At 45.2% G+C, this 18,837-nt stretch overlaps 1 protein-coding gene across 1 annotated transcript in view; it reads right to left on the bottom strand.

Annotated features, from left to right (window-relative positions):
* Positions 1–3,120: 3,120 nt before the first annotated feature.
* Positions 3,121–18,837, bottom strand: part of FHAD1 (forkhead associated phosphopeptide binding domain 1) — a 201,272-nt gene continuing 185,555 nt past the window's right edge. Inside the window, exon 30 of the mRNA XM_023732166.1 lies at positions 3,121–3,387. Coding sequence (XP_023587934.1) covers positions 3,268–3,387 — 120 coding nt within the window. The 3' untranslated portion in view covers positions 3,121–3,267. The remainder of the gene's footprint in view (positions 3,388–18,837) is intronic.

Genomic DNA, 18,837 nt, shown 5'->3' on the forward strand with positions numbered 1-18,837 from the left:
GACTGTCTAAGTCTGGCTTTTCAGCTTTGTCTGCCCTTTGATTCTCTAACCTTCTTCATTTCCTTTCAATAAACTCCCTTTCTGCTTACGTTAGCCACTAGGTTTCTGTTGTTTGCAAGCAAAGTCTGACTGATACGAAGGGTCCTAGTTGGATCCAAGAGCATGAATTGGAACTAACTCACAAGGAAAGGAAGTAAGAACGAGAAAGTCATCAGGAATCAAGGGAACTATTTTCCTCCTGTGTCAGTTGAGAATGCATTTAGCTTAAAAAATGGAAAACCTGTCATGGGTAGATGTAAAAATGTGGGGTCCCTCTCACACTGACTCTGGCCATGAGACTTGCTTTGTTCAATGGGATATTAGCAAACGCAAGGCAGATAGAGACGTGCAAATTTCATGTGCACTGGGGCTTGCTCTCTCCTGTTGTTCTTGGGAACTGGTGACCACCACCATGTAAACGAGCCTGGTCTAGCCTGCTGGGTGATGAGAGACAGTGTGGAGCGGGGAACTGTCCAGCTGAGAAAGATCTAGACAGGGTTTCTCAACCTCGGCATGATTGACATTCTGGACCAAGTAATTCTTTGTCCTGGGGGCCGTCCCGTGCATTCTAGGATGGTAAGCAGCATCCCTGGTCTCTACCCACTACATAATAGTAGCACCCCCACCCCCAGTAATGACAACCAAAAATGTGTCCAGACATTGCCAAGTGTCCCCTAAGAGGCAAAATCACTCAGGTTGAGAACCACTGCCCCAACCCACTTGCCTGCCCAATGACCAGGCATGTAAATGAGGCCATCTTAAACCATCCAGCCTCAGCCAACCCAACACAGACTAGTAAAGTGCCCAGCTTGACCCATGGAATCATGAGTAGTAATAAATATTTGTTATTTTAAACCACTAAGTTTTGGGGTGGTTTGTTCCACAGCACAAATGGATATATTTGACTACAGCCACTTAAATAGGTAGGGATTTATTTGTCTTACACATCCAGAAGGACAGAGGTAGGAAGTCAAGTCAGGGTGCAGAGCTAGTGATGCCACCAAGACCCACCCAGGTCTCTCGTGTCTTTCCACTTCATTGTCTTTGGAAGGTGAGCTTTGTCCTCTTGTTTGTTGCCTGATGATCCTCAAGATGGCAGCTCCAAGTCTGAGCTCCAGGAGTGGGGGGGGGGGGAGAAAAAAGCAAAGGGCAAAAGCTTTTTCCAGCGAGGCCTTACTATTTATTCCAGGAGAGAAGCCCTCCCCAGGGGCTTCCACTTACATGTTATTGGCCAGTCCTAGCTGCAAGGGGGGCTGGAAAATCAAGCAGTTTACCTGTCAGCATATATAGTAGAGAAGAGCAAGGACTAGGGGGTTTGTGAATGGCTTTGGGCTGGCCAAGCTCCAGTATCTGCTGCACTTTCTCTCTGGGGTTCCGTGGCTTCTTGTCTCTACTTGTTGCACGTGTACTGCACCCTTCTCTCTTTTTGAAGTCTGACTTTGTTTCTCTAAGCACAAGGGGCTGCCCCAGTCCTGGAACTGCATTTAGATTCTCCAGCACCACTAAAGACCTGAGTGGCATACCAGAGTCCCACTCCCAAATACCAAGGACAGAGGTGCTGATTGGCTCAAGCTTGAGTTAGGAGATAAATCTGATTGGCCTGGCTTGAGTTGGGTATCTACTACTCAGCCAATGAACTATGACCAAGGGATCAGTGTATGTAGCGCTAACTTCAAGGTGGATGTGCATGCTCAGAGAAAGAGAGGGTGTGGCCGAAGAGACACTCGAAGAACTATCTAGTTCAAGGAATGTGGAAAAGAAGTTGCCATCATGGTTGTAATGTTGATATGATAAAAATTAACATATCCTTTGAAAGACCTAAAATACAGTGGCATCATACAGGTATTACATTTAACTTATGCAGATTCAAACATACATGCTCAACAAGCAAAGTATTTTTATTTAATTTGGCTCCCAATCATAAGCCAGCTATCTGAAGTGCTGCTTAACCAAAGTGATCTATTCCAAGACTGAAGGGTAAACTGACTTCTTTGGACTTTGGGGATATGGTAGAGTATAAATAATACCATGTGCTTTATGGAAAATACAAGGGGTTTTCAACAGTATTTCTGAGGTCAAGTAATGTTCACCTTCCTCAATGACTTTAGATCCTAACCCTGTGTAAGATGTACTTTTACAGGAATGTCCCACAAAGAGTTTCTTTTATTTTCCCCTACTTTTAGTCAGTATAAAGAATACATCTGGTTTTGAAATATCAAAATATTTTTATTACGGCTTTAAAAAAATAAAAGTAAATGATATTCATGAATTCTGGCTCTTTCTCCTATTTTGTTTGGCCATCCTGGCCATACAAGAAAGGTAGTCAGAGGAGGACCGGGTGGAGAGAGGACAGAACATGGGACAAGCAGAGAGTGGAACAAGGAAAATAATGGCCTCTCCAAACACCGTAAAGGAGGAGTGTGTACCCCTGGGCGGTGTCTGCTCTTTGGTGATTGGGAACTTGGTTTGTCCTTATAGCCTGACGGCTTCAACTACTGGGCCATCTTGGTGTAGCAGAATGGGCAGTATGAGATGACTTAGAAACCTGGGTTCAAGACCCAACTCTTGAATTTACTAGCTGTGTGATTTTAGGCCAGCCATTTAATCTCTCTTGGCTTCAGCTTCTTCATCTGTGAAATGGGGAACATAATACTATTTATCCCCCAGGGTTTAGAGAAAGATTAAAAGAGAAGTGTTTTGAAAACTGCAGAGTGCCATATAAATGTTAGTCATCATTATGGAAGTGATAAAACTGACTGGCGTTCTAACTTTATTATAATACACTCAGATGTAAATGCACGGTACCATGGCCCCAACAGCCCTGAGATTACCATTCTGCCTCGTGGCTGCAGTACAAGTCTTGAGTTTTCTCAAAACTTGGTCTTGGACTTGGGTCTCTTGGAGCTCCTTGGAGGTGTGATGTTTGGGCACATCATGACCCAAACATTGAGCCATATAAATTTATTTACCCAGGCCTAGGAGTCTGGGTTGAAAACTTAAATATATTCTTCATATGCCTGAGTGTATATACATTCATAGATATATTTTTTTAAAAAAACTCTCTCCCCACACATCCCAAAATACAGTACCGTGTAAAATAGCAGTCTAGAAAGCAAAACACTAGGCTAACAATCTTTAAAGTCCTATAAAAGCATCTTAGTATTTTGACACAGAAGAGTCAACCTGACTCACAGAGGACCATGTGAGGCTCGGTGGGATGATGTTTCTCTAGTTCCTTCCGCCAGGCTTAGAAAACAAGAGGTTCTGGCTGGATTTGCTCGGCGGGAAGTCTTTCTTCAGCATCTCCCTTTCTTGGTCCATCTTTGGGGTAGCCTTCCTGGCTCCAACCTTCAACAAGCAAGAGAAACACACAGATTCTATAACTGCAGTGGGAGGCCCAAAATGTTCCCCGTAGTGGCTTTTTTTACACAAAATAAAACGTTTGTTGTGGGGGAAAAAAAAAAAAAAGAACGTAGAGATGAGAAAAAAGAAGATAAAATGATTCATCACTATCACCCTACTCAAAGATAAGCATTATTAGTGTTTTGGCATATACTCTTCCTTATCTACATATATATTTATTTATATTTACAGTCTGAAATGTCACTTTCTGTTTTTATAGTTTCACGGTTTTGAAACCAGGAGCTTCTTATGATGGCTACCTTCACGGTGATGGAGCTTCTTTCTCCTGACAAGCTATTACTGAATTCAGTGTGTCTTATGTCTCTGATGTCTTAGAAGGGAAAAATGAAGGATATTTGAGGAGTTCTGTCTAGCCCTCTGCTTAGTATGCTACCCCCTCCTACCCTAGGAAGGGCCACCCTGGCTGTCGTATGTGTGACCCTGACCCCTGGATAGAGTTGATTGGATACTTGGCACAAGCTGGGTTATTAAGATGCTCACTCCCAGGTCTTGGGGTTATGGGCTCTGAGATGCTACTCACCCCCTGGGCTAGTCCCTTGAACTGGGGGCCTGTGAGGTAGTCCCTTCCTGTCACATGACTGGAGTAGAAAAAATCGGGAGATGTGTAGAGAGATGCAGAGGACATGTGGCCTGTATGTGTGTGTGTGTGTGTGTGTGTGTGCATGTGAGATGGTGCATGGAATCTAACAGCTGACCAGTTCTTTTTTGAGGACTCATTCCCTTTTAGCCCCTAGCTTTTAGGAGGCACTCACTCCTATATCCTTATAATGACCTCTCTTCCTTTCTAAATGGGTTTCTGTTATTTACAACTCAAGAATCTCACACACTCTGTACACAACGTAGATGCTATTGTAACTTGCAAATTTCTTTCCAACAGGGTTTAAACTGCCAACTCCATCTCCTGAAGATTTTTGACTCCAACCATTATGACATGTATACCCTTGAGGGGAAGAGGACTTGGGTCCGGAGTTCAAGTTTCACCTCTGCCACCTCCTATGTGACCCTTGGCGTTCTCATCTGTTAAACAGGGATTGGGATATCTGTCCTGTCTTCCTCAGAAGGCTGAGGAGAGATTCTGGAAGAACTCAATGGAAGGGGCTGTAAGGACCATCTCTTGAGCTCTTTTGACTTTAAGACAGGCTTAGAAATCACCTTGACTGTGTTTTAAGACTGAGTTCAAAGTCAACTCAGGGTGGGAAAGGCTAAAATCTCTGCACTAGCCCACAAAGTAAATATCAGTCGGAATGCTCAGGGAGGTAGAAAACACAGGAAATTTGAAAACCTTTCGCCTCTAAACAACTTTCCTTTATTTTCCTTTTCGGATGGTTCCCAAATACCCGTGTCTGGACTGGGTGTGGGGTTGCCTGTCAGAGCTGGAGCCAGGGAATTTGTTACAAATAAAGAGTTCCATGTCCCTGTGCCTCCCCTCACTCCAGGAATGCCAGGAGTTTGGGGTGGGGAGCACCACAGAACAAGCTTTGATTCACTTTTCATAGTGACAAGGGAGGGGACAGCAGAAGGCAGACAGGATGGCTGACCTGGAAGAAGATGAGACTGGGGAATGTAAAAATGCAAATGTTGTGGGCAGGAAGGGCTGGGGAAACCTCGCAGAGTCCACCGTGTAAAGACAGCCACAGATGAGCTATTCTGACGTTCGGAACCACGAGCCTCACCCTTGGAATGAAAAAGAGGGATTGAAGCCAGTCATTTGCATCGTGACACCCAGGTGTAACTTGTTCTTGTTAACTGCCTAGTCACCCTGCTCTTGTCTACCCCATGCACAACAGGATCTGACTGTTATGATCCATAGGGTTTTCACTGGTTGATCTTTGAAGTAGATTGCCAGGCCTTCCTTCCTAGTCTGTCTTAGTCTGGAAGCTTCGCTGAAACCTGTTCAACATCACAGCAACTCAGGGTATACTGGAGTGGCTATTTCTGGCAACTGCAAACTTTGACTCTAAAAAGACCCCGGCTCGCTCCCACAAAACGTCAAGCCTCAGTTTAAACATCCATTCTTTAGGGGGGTCCTCTCCTGTCCCCTGGACTGGGGGTGGGGTCTCTGTGAAATATGCTCCCTAGTCCACTGGCCTTTGCCCTCAACATACTTTGCCTGGAGAATTATTTAATTACCGTATTTTCTTTTTTAAATGTCCCAAGAATATACGCCAAGAAAGCAGGGATTTTTGTCTGTTTATCATTGTTTTAGCCCAGTCTTTCTCAACCTTTTTTTTCATTACCACCTCTGACTCATAGTGACCCTATAGGACAGAGTAGAACTGCGCCATAGGATTTCCAAGGAGTGGCTGGTGGAATCCAGCAGCCGAACTCTTCACCACTGCACCACCAGGCTCCCTCGCCCCTCTAAGGAGCCTTTTGTACTTTGGACATCTCATCAGGAAAGACCAATGGCTAGAAAAGGGCATCATGGTTGATAAAGCAGGCGGTCAGTGAACACGAGCGAGACCGTCCATGAGATGGATTGACACAATAGCTGGCACAATGGGCTCAAAACTAGCAAAGATCATGCAGATGGCAATGTTTAGTTCTGTGATATATAAGTCACCATGAGTCGGAGCTGACTCCATGGGACCTAACAACAAGAAGGAGCCTTTTTAGACATTTTCCTCCTAATTGCTCCCCAACCCTATGAAATTTTATTATCATAGATAAATCTGTATGTATATCTATGCTTTATACATAAAAAGAGTAAGTTGTTTTTGCCCTCTCGAGGATGAATTTTTGCCCCTATTGAGAACCCATGATCTAACCCCAATACCTGGGCATTACCTGCCACATCGTAGGCTCTCAATAAATATTTGTGGAATAAAGGAAGGCAGGGATAGTATCTCTTGTTGCTCAATTTCCATCCCTAGGGTCTAGCACCATATGTAGCCTAGACTAGATACTCAAAAAATATTTGTTAACGAGAAAATTTTCCTCTTTGGTATACAACCCACATTCAAACGTAAAAGACTCCTAGCCACAACATGCCAACAATCATGAAGATGGCGCAGGACCGAGCATCGTTCTTTTCTGTCATATATAAGATTGCCATGAGTCAGAGCCAACTCAACGGCAAGGTGCAATGGAAAAAGAATCAGTGGATGGCATTTTGGAAGACATAAAACAAAAACCGATAGGGCCTTAATAAGAGAGGAAATCCCGGTTCTGAAGCTTGCTCGATAGAGACGGATACTTTTTTATGAGTAGACAAGACTGCAAAGAGCAGATTTTACACGTCCGGTCTTTTCCAAGGGGGTCACAATGATGACATCACTTTGAGGGCTCAGGGCACAATGTAGAGGAAGGAGACCCCAAACTATACTTTTTGAGGAACCAGGAGGAAACCTTTCTGTTCCAAGGAGATCCTAGACACCAAACCTCTAAGTCTCAGCTGGAGAAGATGGGCGAACTGGAAAGTAACTCTTTGCTCTTAGCTGAAGCACCATCTGACCCCCATTCTATTAGGCCCAGTAATAATATCAATAATACTAGGTGCCGTTGAGTTGATTCTGACTCATAACAAGGTGTTAGACAGATGTATTACAGATTAGAACTGTTCCACAGGGTTTTCAAAGCTGTGACCTTTCAGATTGCCAGGCCTTTCTTCCAAGGTGCCTCTGGGTGGGTTTGAACTGCCAATCTTTCAGTTAGCAGCCCAGCACTTAACTGTTTGCACCACCCAAGTACTCCTGTTAAGCCCAGAGGAGGCCTGAAATTCCAAGGGGCTTCATATTCAGAGAAGCACAATAATCCCAAGCACAAGCCCATCTTGATATCTCTTCTGTCATCTTAAATCCCCAGGTAGTTCTCAGCTGCAGGGTGGTTTCCTCCTGCTTCCATCTCTCCCATGTGCATCGATGAATAAGCATCAGACCCCACACTCATTCCTACTGCAGAGTGGCAAAGGCACTCTATCCTCCTAATATCCCACTTCTCAGTAGAAACTATCTTCTAGTCTTAGAACAAGGTTGTTGGTTGAGAAGAATCTTCTGTTTTTCAAAATGTTCCTTAGACATAGAATATCTTTGGTTTTTCCAATGATAATTTTGTCTCAGAACAAATTGTGGCTTTTTACCTAACTCTAATATATCTTCCCTCTCTTATTCATCTCAAATGTGTTAGCTTTCAAGCTTCCTGAGAGTTCTCCTCTACTTTTTGCGAAGTGGGAATAGGGATTGGGTCAATTCCAGGACCATGGTAGAATTGAGAATGGCAATATTTCAACAGGTTTAAGATTTCACAGACTTGATTCTCAACTTTTAAGAAAGAATAAATATTCTAGGCAATGCTTCCTTCAAATCCAAGCAAAATGTCACTTGAGCTGTATCAGGTTTATTACCCCCAAAGGATGGTAAGGAGCACTCACCTGGGGGGCAGGTCTGCATTTGAGTTTGGCCCTCCTACTCAGCTGTGTGGCTCTGGACCAATTATTTAAAGTCTCTGAGCCTCAGGCACCTCATCGTAATTTGGGGATAATCACAATACCCACCTCATAGGGTTGTGGTGAGGATTAAATGAAATAATGCACTTTGAGCGCTCAGCTTTATGCCTGGAATGTACTAAGTGCTCAGCACGTAATAGATGTGGTGCTACTGTCCGCTGGGTTTCCCACTGATGTTTACTGTTGAGGTGCAGTGAATTACTTAATATGGTCCTTTTAGCCGTGCACGGTCTTGTAACTCCCATACAGTGATTGGGTGGGGCTATGCAAATAAGGTGCTTGTGGTCCACCAAAGGGATTGAACAGCTTACTAACAATGCAAATAAGGTGCATGGAACAATTGGGAGGGTAGGGCCATGCAAATAAGGTGTATGGAATCCTAATGAGGGGATTGGTCAGTCTTGCCATCCTGCTAGACTTAAAAGAGAGCCAATTTCAGAGGCTAGGGCACCTCACTACCACCAAGAAAGAAGAGCCAGGAGTGGGAGTGTCTCTTTTGTTCCTGAGGTCCCTGTGCTAAGAACCTCCTAGACCCAGGAGACAGAGAGAGCTGGAACAACTGGAGACGGAGAAAGAAGCGGTGGAAAGCACGGCAGGATCCAGTGGCAGAGAAATGGCGGCAGAAGAACCAGAAGACTGATGGGAGATGGCGTGGTGGGCTTCCTGGCCCACCAAGTGAGGCGGCTACAGTGGGCATGCAAACCCACAGAGCAAGAGAGATGGGCACCTTCGGGTCTGAGGCTTCCTGGAGGAATGGGCTGCCTCTGGGCACTTACTGACAGAGCTAAAGAGCTTTATAACACTTGCTTGAGCAAGGCAGGGGCCAGGCTGAGGGGGCCAAGCATGAATCGATTACCCAGTAAGCAAGGTAAGCATGTACTTAGGGCATCAACAAAACAGGGGCACCAGTTGTCCAAAGCAAAGACCCATAGATGCCAATCAGATAGGACACAAGGAAAAGCAAACGCCACAGTGGAAGGGAACTGGCAGGGCACTAAATGAAATTGATACCAGTTTCAGTGCGTGAGACTGTATACTGGCCAGAAATAAAGTTCACGCATGGACATCATGCTTGGTAAAGTACAGGGTCATTGAAAAAGAGGAAGACCCTCAACAAGATGGATTAACACGGTGGCTGCAACAATGGGCTCAAGCATCACAATGACTGTGAGCATGGCGCAGGACAAGGCAGTGTTTCTTTCTGTAGTACATAGGGTTGCTATGAGTTGGAACCGACTCGATGGCACCTAACAATGACAACAAAGGGTCATGAGGGTGCCCACACACAAGGTTGTTTAAACTATGAGGCCCCTACTGCTTCAACACCTTCACTGGCATCTGTCTCCTACAGTCCCTTCCTGTGTAACTGAAACGCCTTATCCTGGTGGATCCCTTGGGAGTATACTATTTCTTTCTAATAAACAAGAGGTGGGGGTGGGCTGTCGAGTGTAACTCTTGCTACATTCACCCAATATGTAACTGGATCCAACATGAGTGGTTACTGGGCAACGACAGATTATATTAATAGATAACAGGCCTCTGATCCATTTTGAGAGAACCGTTTTGGACATCCGCATCTGCTGATCCAGCAACTCCAGCCAGGGGGGCCAACAATGCTCTTTGCCATGATAGAACACAATCAAATAGTCTTGCACACGTCTTGGTAAACAACTTAATGGGAACTCCAGTCCCAGATGACGCACAAGAGAAGGAACTCGAATAAGTCAACCATTGCAATGAATTCAATCAAATTACTTTTTAACTGTATAGCATTTATGTACAGTTATGTCCTAAGTTTTGTAAACAATAATTTTGTAACTTTAACCTTAAAATATGTTTGGCATACACACAGATGTAATATAGCACACATTTAATATAATACTAACATAGCAAATGTCCAAAAAATACTGGAAATATTAATATTTTTCTAACATGAAAAGTTTTAATTTATGTATCAAGTGAGTTTCATTTTTTATTGTCTGTTGTGTGGGACACAGTGCTTGATATTCTCTCTATATGCTAATAAGCGGGGTATATATACATATATATATATATATATACACACACACACATATATATAACTCACATATCCCATTCGAATGCATGTGTGAACAGAGGAGGGGGCACCACAGATTATCAGTGTTTAGGGTGCTCACTTGCCTTAATCTGGCCCTGGGGCCCAGAAAGAAAGCCTGTCCTGAGGCGGCCGAGAGGAGCCTGTCCTCAAGGGGCTGAGAGGAGGCCTGCCCAGCTGAGAGGAGCTAAGAGCTGTCCTGCACTGAAGAAGGGAGACTTTGCCTACATGCATCCTGATCCTGATCCTGAGTTGTAGCGTATTGATCCTGATCCCAAATAGTAACCTGGTACTTCCCTCATAAACCCCATAATCTTGAGTATTGTCTGTGAGTTCTGTGTGGCCATGAATTATCGAACCCAGTAGAGAAGTAGAGAGTGCCGTGGGAGGGACAGCTGGTGTCAGAATTGGTAAAAAGGTTGGAGGGTGGAGATACATTTGATGAATCAGCCTTGGGGTGTTAATCTTGATTCTTCTCCATCCTTGTGAAGTTGGAGGAAGTCAGACGCCGCCAACGTCATGCCATTTTTACAACTGTTTTCTCTCCACTCTTTCTGGCTCACCTGGAAATTTGAGCTCTGCATCTTGTTCTTCACCATCTCTACAAATATTCGTCTCTTTAATACAGAAAGAATAATGGCAAAATTTAGCTGATATTCCTCTTTCCCTATCGCATCAAAGAAAAAATGGATTTTCCTCAACTTTCAGATGCTACTCGTTTGGAATGTTGGGCCTTGTTAGGGGTAGGGAGTGAGAATGTGGGTTTGCAGGGAGAATGGTTTTGGGGGCAATGGTACACTGTCCTGCTGAGTCTTTTGGAATCTCCAGATCCCAGCAGAAGTGGAGGTTGGCCAACTGAGGGTTCTGTGGGAAATACCGTACTGTCCTTGGAGGACAAATCTGCTTTAGCTGGAAGCAGAGCCTCAAAGAGCAGGTGGAAGAGGCTGCAGACCTCTGGTGGTTTTCTACCTAAACATCCCAATGGCTTGAATGTGATGAGAGCCACAGTGGCTGAACTCCCAGTCAATGACTGCAGGGATGCCTGATTGGAAGCCATCATCACCCCAAATCTGGAGCGTGCTATTTTCCTGAGGTTTGATTTACAGATGCTGACTCTACTCTCTTCTAGGCCCTGCCTCTCAGGGACCATTCACTGAAGAAAGAGTGTCTCCTAGGCAGTGGGGATACAACAGTGAACAAGAGAGCTGGGGCCTCCCTCACAGCCTGACACTCAACCAGGTGAGTGGGCAGGGGTGTCAGGAAGATGTTCTCAAAGAGCCCTGAGCTTCTTCTGGAGCCACCAACCTGATGCCTATAGGGAAGTAAAAGAAGTGGTGAAGTGGACTTGTAGGGATGGCAGCAAACCAAGGAGCATGGGTCCTCTCTAACGAGGCTGGAGGATGGTGGTCTTATGGGAATGTGGGCCTAGTGTCACCAGATTTTCCAAATCTCTGAAAGAAGCTGGATATACAGAATGTTTCATGAAAATGCCTTATTTTGAAATGTTACTAAAAAAAAAAAGAAATCCCATGAGCCAAAAGAAATGCATTCGTGGGCTGCCATTTTGTGACATTGCATCAGAGCCTGCCCCTTGGTATCTAGTTGGTTCTCAGTAAATATTTGTGGGTGGGGTTGCCAGATAAGATACTGGATACCCAGCTGAATCTGAATTTCAGAATTTAGACAATTTCTTTAGCATAAGTATGTCCTATGCAATATTTGGGATATACTTGTACTAAAAAAGTATTCATTGTTTATCTGAAATTCAAATTTAACTGAGTATCTTGTTTTTTCCCCTAAATCTGGCAACCGTATTGGTTGGGATTACCAAAACTCAGAGAGAATAAGATTATCTTTTGGGGCAGGAGCATAGGTGCTTGTAAGTCTCTTCCACTTTCACAAAAGGATTCTAATTTCATGCCCAGCACAACTGTCCTAGAAGGCTTATGGGCCTGTATTTAACTGAAACTTGTCCTCCAGGCATTTTCCATGTACAAAACTTTAAGCCTGCAGCCAGTCAATATTTACCACAAACTCAGTTGAAAGGAACTAAGCTCAGAAGATAGTCACCGTGCAAATTCCCAGACACTGTGAGGCAGTGTTTTTCTTGTCCTCCGGCCCTGGCAGAATTCATTATCCAAGTAAAATCCCTTGAGGAACCTGACTGATCTGGTGGAAGCAGGGTACATGTGTGTGGATGTCAATAACCACACCCTTCTATGGAACCCAAGGGCTCCAGGGAACCCTAGTCTGAACAATGCTTCAAAATATATTCATGGATTAAGCCTGATCAGTGGACAGCTGAGCACTGGAAGGGCAGGGCTTATCCTCTGAAGAGAAGCTTCTACTGAACTTTACTGAATTTACTGGGATGTGATGGCATCGGTCTGCTAAGGCTATTCTTAAAGATGTTGTATATTATGTCACATAGTGTCCCATCTATGGGAAAATTCAGTATAGTCTTTGTTCTAAGAACACTTGTGAGAATCACATCCAATGTATCTCTTGGACACTGTTAACTGTGGACCAAGTTGGGGTTTCCATTTCTCATTGACTGCCAGGAAGCTCGCAATCAAATGTATGGCTTCCCCTTGGCAGGTGTGGAGGTCATTACAGTTGGCACTTTCATCCCCTTCCTGGCTCTATTTTTTATCCACCTTTTTTTCCCTTCTTTCACCCCCCTTATTTCATTCTTAGCGCAGGGAGACTTTTTCCTGGAGTTCCCCCACCCCTTCCTTCTCCTCTTCTTCTTTTCTTATGACCTTGTTTCCAAGTCCCCAGATCATTCAGGGCCTAGGGTGGTTGCTTCATTAGCCAAAATTACACTCATCTTTCCCCTCTGCCTTACTGCACTTCAAAATACTGGGTTGGATGCTTGCTTGTCTCTGGGACCATTTGTTCAAATTGCAGGTGGGGGAGGGGTGGGTGATGGGAGAGAGTAGGGTGTGTGGATGTTCCTTGCGCAGCACAGGTTGACAATTACATTCCATAAGCTCTTACCCTTTGGAAATATTGGGTCTACTTTGTGTCTGGTTGCAAGATTGACAAACCTCTCCATACCTGCCTCTCTTTCTCTTTGAAGGAACAGTTGCAAGGTGTTGATTCTTTTGCATTTCTCTGTTGGTGATCCTCTAAATGTTCCTGAGTGAAAATACCAGGTGAGCAAGAAAGCATTTAGTGTACCCTTACCGGTTCCATTCTGTGACGCAACTACGGGGTTTCTAGGAAATGCTGGGATTCACTGGAATTGGTGGGCAGAAGATGGGAGGGGGGCTGAGGGTCTTTTTCTTCAGTCATGATCTATCCCTACACTGTACCACCCTAGCCATATTTTATTTCTTCATCCTTTTGTGGGCCCAAGGGTACCACCCCTAAGCCCCCCATCCATTTTCATCCTACACAATATCTGTAATCTCTACTCTTTGGTCAAAAACATACAAATAACACTGGGAAACAAGGGTCTTAAGAATATCTGGGAGCAAGAAGATCTTGGAAAACTGTGAGTTAAGTAGAACAATGATGAAGATGGTATAAGAGCACTTGTTGGGTAATCCTGTTTGTCAGGTCCTCTGCTAAGGGTTTTATATTCATGCTGCCATTGAATCGAACTTTAGGAGTTAGGCGCCATTTTAATTTTTTATCTTCAAGATGAGGGATCTGAGGTAATTAAGCAGAGGGAAAGTTAGCGGCCCCAGCCCCAGCCCTAGCCAAAATCATGGGGACAAAGCTGTGGCCACACCCCTGGCTGGGTTTGATTGGTGGGAACCTGAAGGAGCACTGAGCTGTTTCCTCAGCCAGAACCAGCCATGCACTTCTGCCTTTCTCAATCTTAAACCCTAATAAAGGGCTAAGGAAGGGCTAGCATGCCTCTGAAACAGCAACTTCTGTGCATTTAAAGATTTATTGAAAATTCCAGCCTTGACCCATTCACAAAAAGCATCAGGCTCTTTCTTGGCTATAGCTCTAGTTCTATTCACCAAACAGAAAAGAGAGCTTCACAAAAGAGCTACCGGCCTTAGGAGGACCAGGAAAAAGGCCTCAGGATTTGCTGACTGCATCAGCTGGCAGGAAGCTCTCTGAAAGAAATACGAGACTCATCCCCCATCCATCGATGGGTTGCCCTTTCTCTCCCCCGTAATAACCGAGTAACTGAGTGCTTGCTAAGTGCTGGGCACTGCATACATCGTGTCATTTAGCCTTCCCCATTGCTCCATGATGAAGATCAAAGACCACAGCCTTCAGTATGGATTACACCTCAACATAAAGAAAACACAAATCCTCACAACTGGACCAATTAGTAACATGATAAATGGAGAAAAGATTGAAGTTGTCAAGGATTTCATTTTACTTGGATCCATAATCAACACCCATGGAAACAGCAATCAAGAAATCAAACGATGTATTACATTGGGCAAATCTGCTGGAAAAGACCTTTTTAAAGTGTTAAAAAGCCAAGATGTCACCTTGAGGACTAAAGTGTGCCTGACCCAAGCCATGGTATTTTCAATTGCCTCATATGCATGGCCAGATCAGCCAATAAGCAAGGTATGCACAGGCTTACTCGTGCATACTTACTAATCTGTAGTGAACAATTTCACCTGTTTTTCACCACATAGTTGATGTGGCGAAACCCATGTGAAATTACTCACTACAGATTAGTAAGTGAACACAAGTAAGCTCGTGCGTACCTTGCTTACTGGTTAATCCACCCCAGCTCATAGGCACGTGAAAGCTGGACAATGAATAAGGAAGACCAAAGAAGAATTGACACCTTTGAATTACAGTGATGGCAAAGAATATTGAATATACCATGGACTGCCAAAAGAAAGAAAAAATCTGTCTTGGAGGAAGTACTGCTAGCATGCTCCTTGGAAGAGAGGATGGCGAGACTTCATCTCACGTACTTTGGACATGCTATAAGGAGGGGTCAGTCCCTGGTGAAGGACATCGTGCTTGGTAAAGTAGAGGGTCAGTGAAGAAGAGGAAGACCGTCAACAAGAGGACTGACACAGTGGCTGCAACAATGGGCTCAGACATAGCAAAAATTGTGAGGATGGTGCAGGACAAGGCAGTGTTTCGTTCTGTTGTACACAGGGTGGCTCTGAGTGGGAACTGACTTGACGGCACCTCACAACAGCAACAATAACTGCCCCATGAAGTAGGTCCTGTTATCGTTCTGTTGTTATTGTTGAGGAACCTGAGACAGAGGGAGAGAAGTTCACCTACTCACGGTTACTCAGGGAGAGAGGGGGGCTCAAACTTCATTTCGTTTGACTCCCCAGTCTGCCTCTTAACTCTGAGACACACTGCTGCCTTATCTAGCGAGGTAGGAAGTGCACTAAACCGAACACAGCCTGGGCCATTGTCACTGTCACACTGTCACATGGCCAGAACATTCCAAAGTCAGGAGGCCAATGACCACGAGGGTCTCTGTGAATGCCCAGCACGGAGGTTTCTCCCAACATTTTATATCAAGCCTCATTTTCACGGCCAAAGGTATTACTATGGAAGCATGACTTTTGATTCTGGAAAGTTCTGCTTAGTGATGAGATGTGCAAATATTAAAACTACATCAGCTGCTGGGGGATGGGGTGATTCTGAGGCTCAGTTATGATTTAATAAAACTTCAAGGTGAGTAATTTCATTTCAATCATCCTATCTTTATGAAGGGCGAACGGTTATAAAATTTTATAATAAGACTTTGAAAAAATTAAGACTCCTTTGTAAAACTTAAGTAAATGTAAAGCTTAAAAAAAAAGGAACTCCTCTTTTTTTTAACTTCCATTTTAAAAGTGAGACTATACTCCAAGGCAGGAACTGATAACCAGATAGATAAACGCACATTCCCTTCAGAATCATGCAAAACTTTAAGCTATCTATCTATAGCTGTATCTATCTCCATATATCTATAGATATCTATGTCTGTATCTGTCTATCTATCTATATTCCTGGCAAACAGAATTTCTGACAACGTATTAATAATAAGCCTTAAAAGCAAAACTGAGTCATGGAATGAAAACCCCAGGAGCAATGGTGAGTGGAGTATGAAGGGACACCCTGGAAAGGGACAGGAAGAGAGAACACAGGCCAGGGAGCCTGGAAATCTGGGTGGGAAGCCCATTTCTGCTGCTGAGTGGCCAGGTAAAATTACCTCCCCCTCAACCTTGGTTTTCTCATCTCTCAAGAGGGCCGACCCTTGACAGCATCTCTCTCAGGGCTGATGTGAGAGATGGTGTGTGTGTAGAGAGGAGCAGGTGCCTGCCATTGGTGAGTGTTCGATAAACAACACCAAAAGCATTGCCGGGATGGTGGTCATAGTTCTTATCAAATCTTCCCCACCTTGGTAATGCTGCAAGTTTGAAAGTTCCCAGCTCTGGCTGTTGTATTTCTGGGGACCCCTGAAACAGGTTTAATGCGGCCATTTCAGATCCTTCTCCCATTGAGGGATGCCTAATGCCAAGCGGGCTGGCACGGCCCCTGCATTGTGTAGGAATGAGGCAGTTCATGAATAATGCATCTGCAGCCTGATTATGTAAATCCTTGGGTTTCTTACATCTTCAGCCAGCACATGACAATGGGCTTTTTGGAGCCGTTTGCTGTCCCGTTCTCTGGTTTGGTGTCTCTGCTTTGGGGGGTAGCTCACCACGCCGGGGTTGGGGGGGTGAGGGGGTGTGGGGCGTCACCTAGGGAAGGAGTGGGCTCTGCAAAGGTCACATCAAAGGGGAAGTCAGACCTCTGTTACCGCCCCAGCTCTCCCTGGCAGCGCACAGTGTGAAAGCAAACTGTCCTCTGCCAGAGGCAGCCCCATGACACACGCAGATGGAGGCTTGTGATGTTTAATTCAGAGCGATGAGTGCCCGAAGGGCCTGAGAAGCAGGATGCTTCTTTCATTTCTGGGGCTGGAAGCCGGGGAGCCTGTCATCTGAATGGAGGGCAGGGTACTGCAAGAAACTCACCAGACCACCTCTGGCTGGGGAGGGCACCCTTCTCTGGGGGCTTGGTCTCCTTAGCGCTCATGCAGGCAGCGCACACACACACACACACACACACGTGTACACGCACACTCAAACATGCACATGCGCACTCACCCACACAAACATGCACACATATACTCATACACACATGCATACATGTGTACACACTCCCATGCACACACACACACTGCATACTCATACACATGCACACACATGGCCACACACACTTACATGCACACGTGTGCATACATGCACAAACACACACATCCCCACATCAGAAAAACTAACAATTACAAGGAGGACAATTGAGGTTAACCCAGCACGGCGCACAGGTACTAGCATTAGGGAGATCTGGGGTCAGGGCCCGGCTCTACCATTTACCAGCTACTATGTAGAGGTTTGAGTCCACCCAGGTGCACCTCAGAAGAAAGGCCTGGCAATCTACTTTTGAATAATCAGCCACTGGAAACCCTATGGAGCACAGTTCTACTATGACACATACGGGGTCGCCATGAGTTGGAATCAACTCAATGGCAACTGGTACTACTGGTACTTGTGTGAACTTGGGCAAATCACTTAGTTCTCTGAGGCTGTTTCCTCATCTGTAAAATGGGGATGATTGTACCAACCAAGCAGGTCTATTACAGGCGTTAATTAACCTGATCATGGCAGCAAAGCATGGATGGAGCCCAGTGCCTGCCTGTAGATGGTTATGAGAGATGGTGGTTATTTTCCCTGTTTACCTGATTCCAGCCGTGAGATCTGCTCTACCTTAAGCAGCAGTTAAGGAAAAAGAATGATTTTGATTCTACTTAGAAGTCACTACCCCAGTGCCTGGCACCAAGTAGGCCCAAACACATGCTTGTCAACTGCAGGAGTGGATGGATATAGGTGTCAACTGCAAAGCAGACAAGAAAGCCCCCCTGCTGACCACGCTGCAGGCACAAGGCTGCCAGAAGCTTCTGAAGATGCTTGGGTGCTGGTCTTGCATGCCTCACTGTGGGGGAACCTTTTCAGGAGGGGACTGTGCTGGGTCTGAGGCAGAATTCACTCAAGACCCCGCAAGTGCAGGCCACTGGCAAGGGAGAAGAGCGGCGTCCACCTGCTGAGCAACTTTCAAGGGCCAGGCCCCGGGCAGGTGCTTTAGAGACAGCACAGGCATTTCTCATCATCTGAAACCATACGGCTCCTCAGTTCAGACAGTGAGAGTTTGCACAATGGGGGATACCTGCACTGAATCTAATCCTGAGAACAACCCTGCAAGGCAGGTGTTGTCAGCTCCCGTTTACTGATGAGGAAAGCAAGGCTTCGAGAGGGGAAGAGACTTGGGCAAAGTCACACAGTGATTTGAACCCAGGACTGACTGACTCCTGTGCCGTGTAACAGATGAGATACCAGGGTAGGGGTTGGAGGTGGCTTTTTTGGCTGGGTCACCAGCTTGAGTCTGGAATCTTGGTTTCTCAAGCCAAAGTTATTACCAACTCCATGCCAGGAAGCACATCTCTTTGCCTGTGTTTCTCATCCTCATGTCTGTCCTCTGTGCTTCTTTCAGCCTGGAATGCTCATCTGACCATCCCTTTGGAGGGCAAACTCCTATTCTCCTTTGAAACTCAATGCAGGTATCGTTGCTTTGGGAAGTCCTCCCCAAATGCTCTAGGCTGGGATGAGTGCTCTTCTGTGGCTCATACAGCTCCAAGCATCCTTCTGACAGAACACTTACCCTGTTAAATTAGCCTGAAGTCAGCTCTTTACCTGTCTATTCTCTGCTAAAGGATATGTTCTCCAAGGGCATCCACCCATCCACCTGTCCGTCTGTCTGTCTGTCCATCCATCCATCCATCCATCCAACCATCCATCCATCCATCCATCCATCCATCCATCCA

Source organism: Trichechus manatus, unplaced genomic scaffold, assembly GCF_000243295.1.
Source record: "Trichechus manatus latirostris isolate Lorelei unplaced genomic scaffold, TriManLat1.0 scaffold00048, whole genome shotgun sequence".
In the NCBI taxonomy this organism is placed as follows: Eukaryota; Metazoa; Chordata; class Mammalia; order Sirenia; family Trichechidae; genus Trichechus; species Trichechus manatus.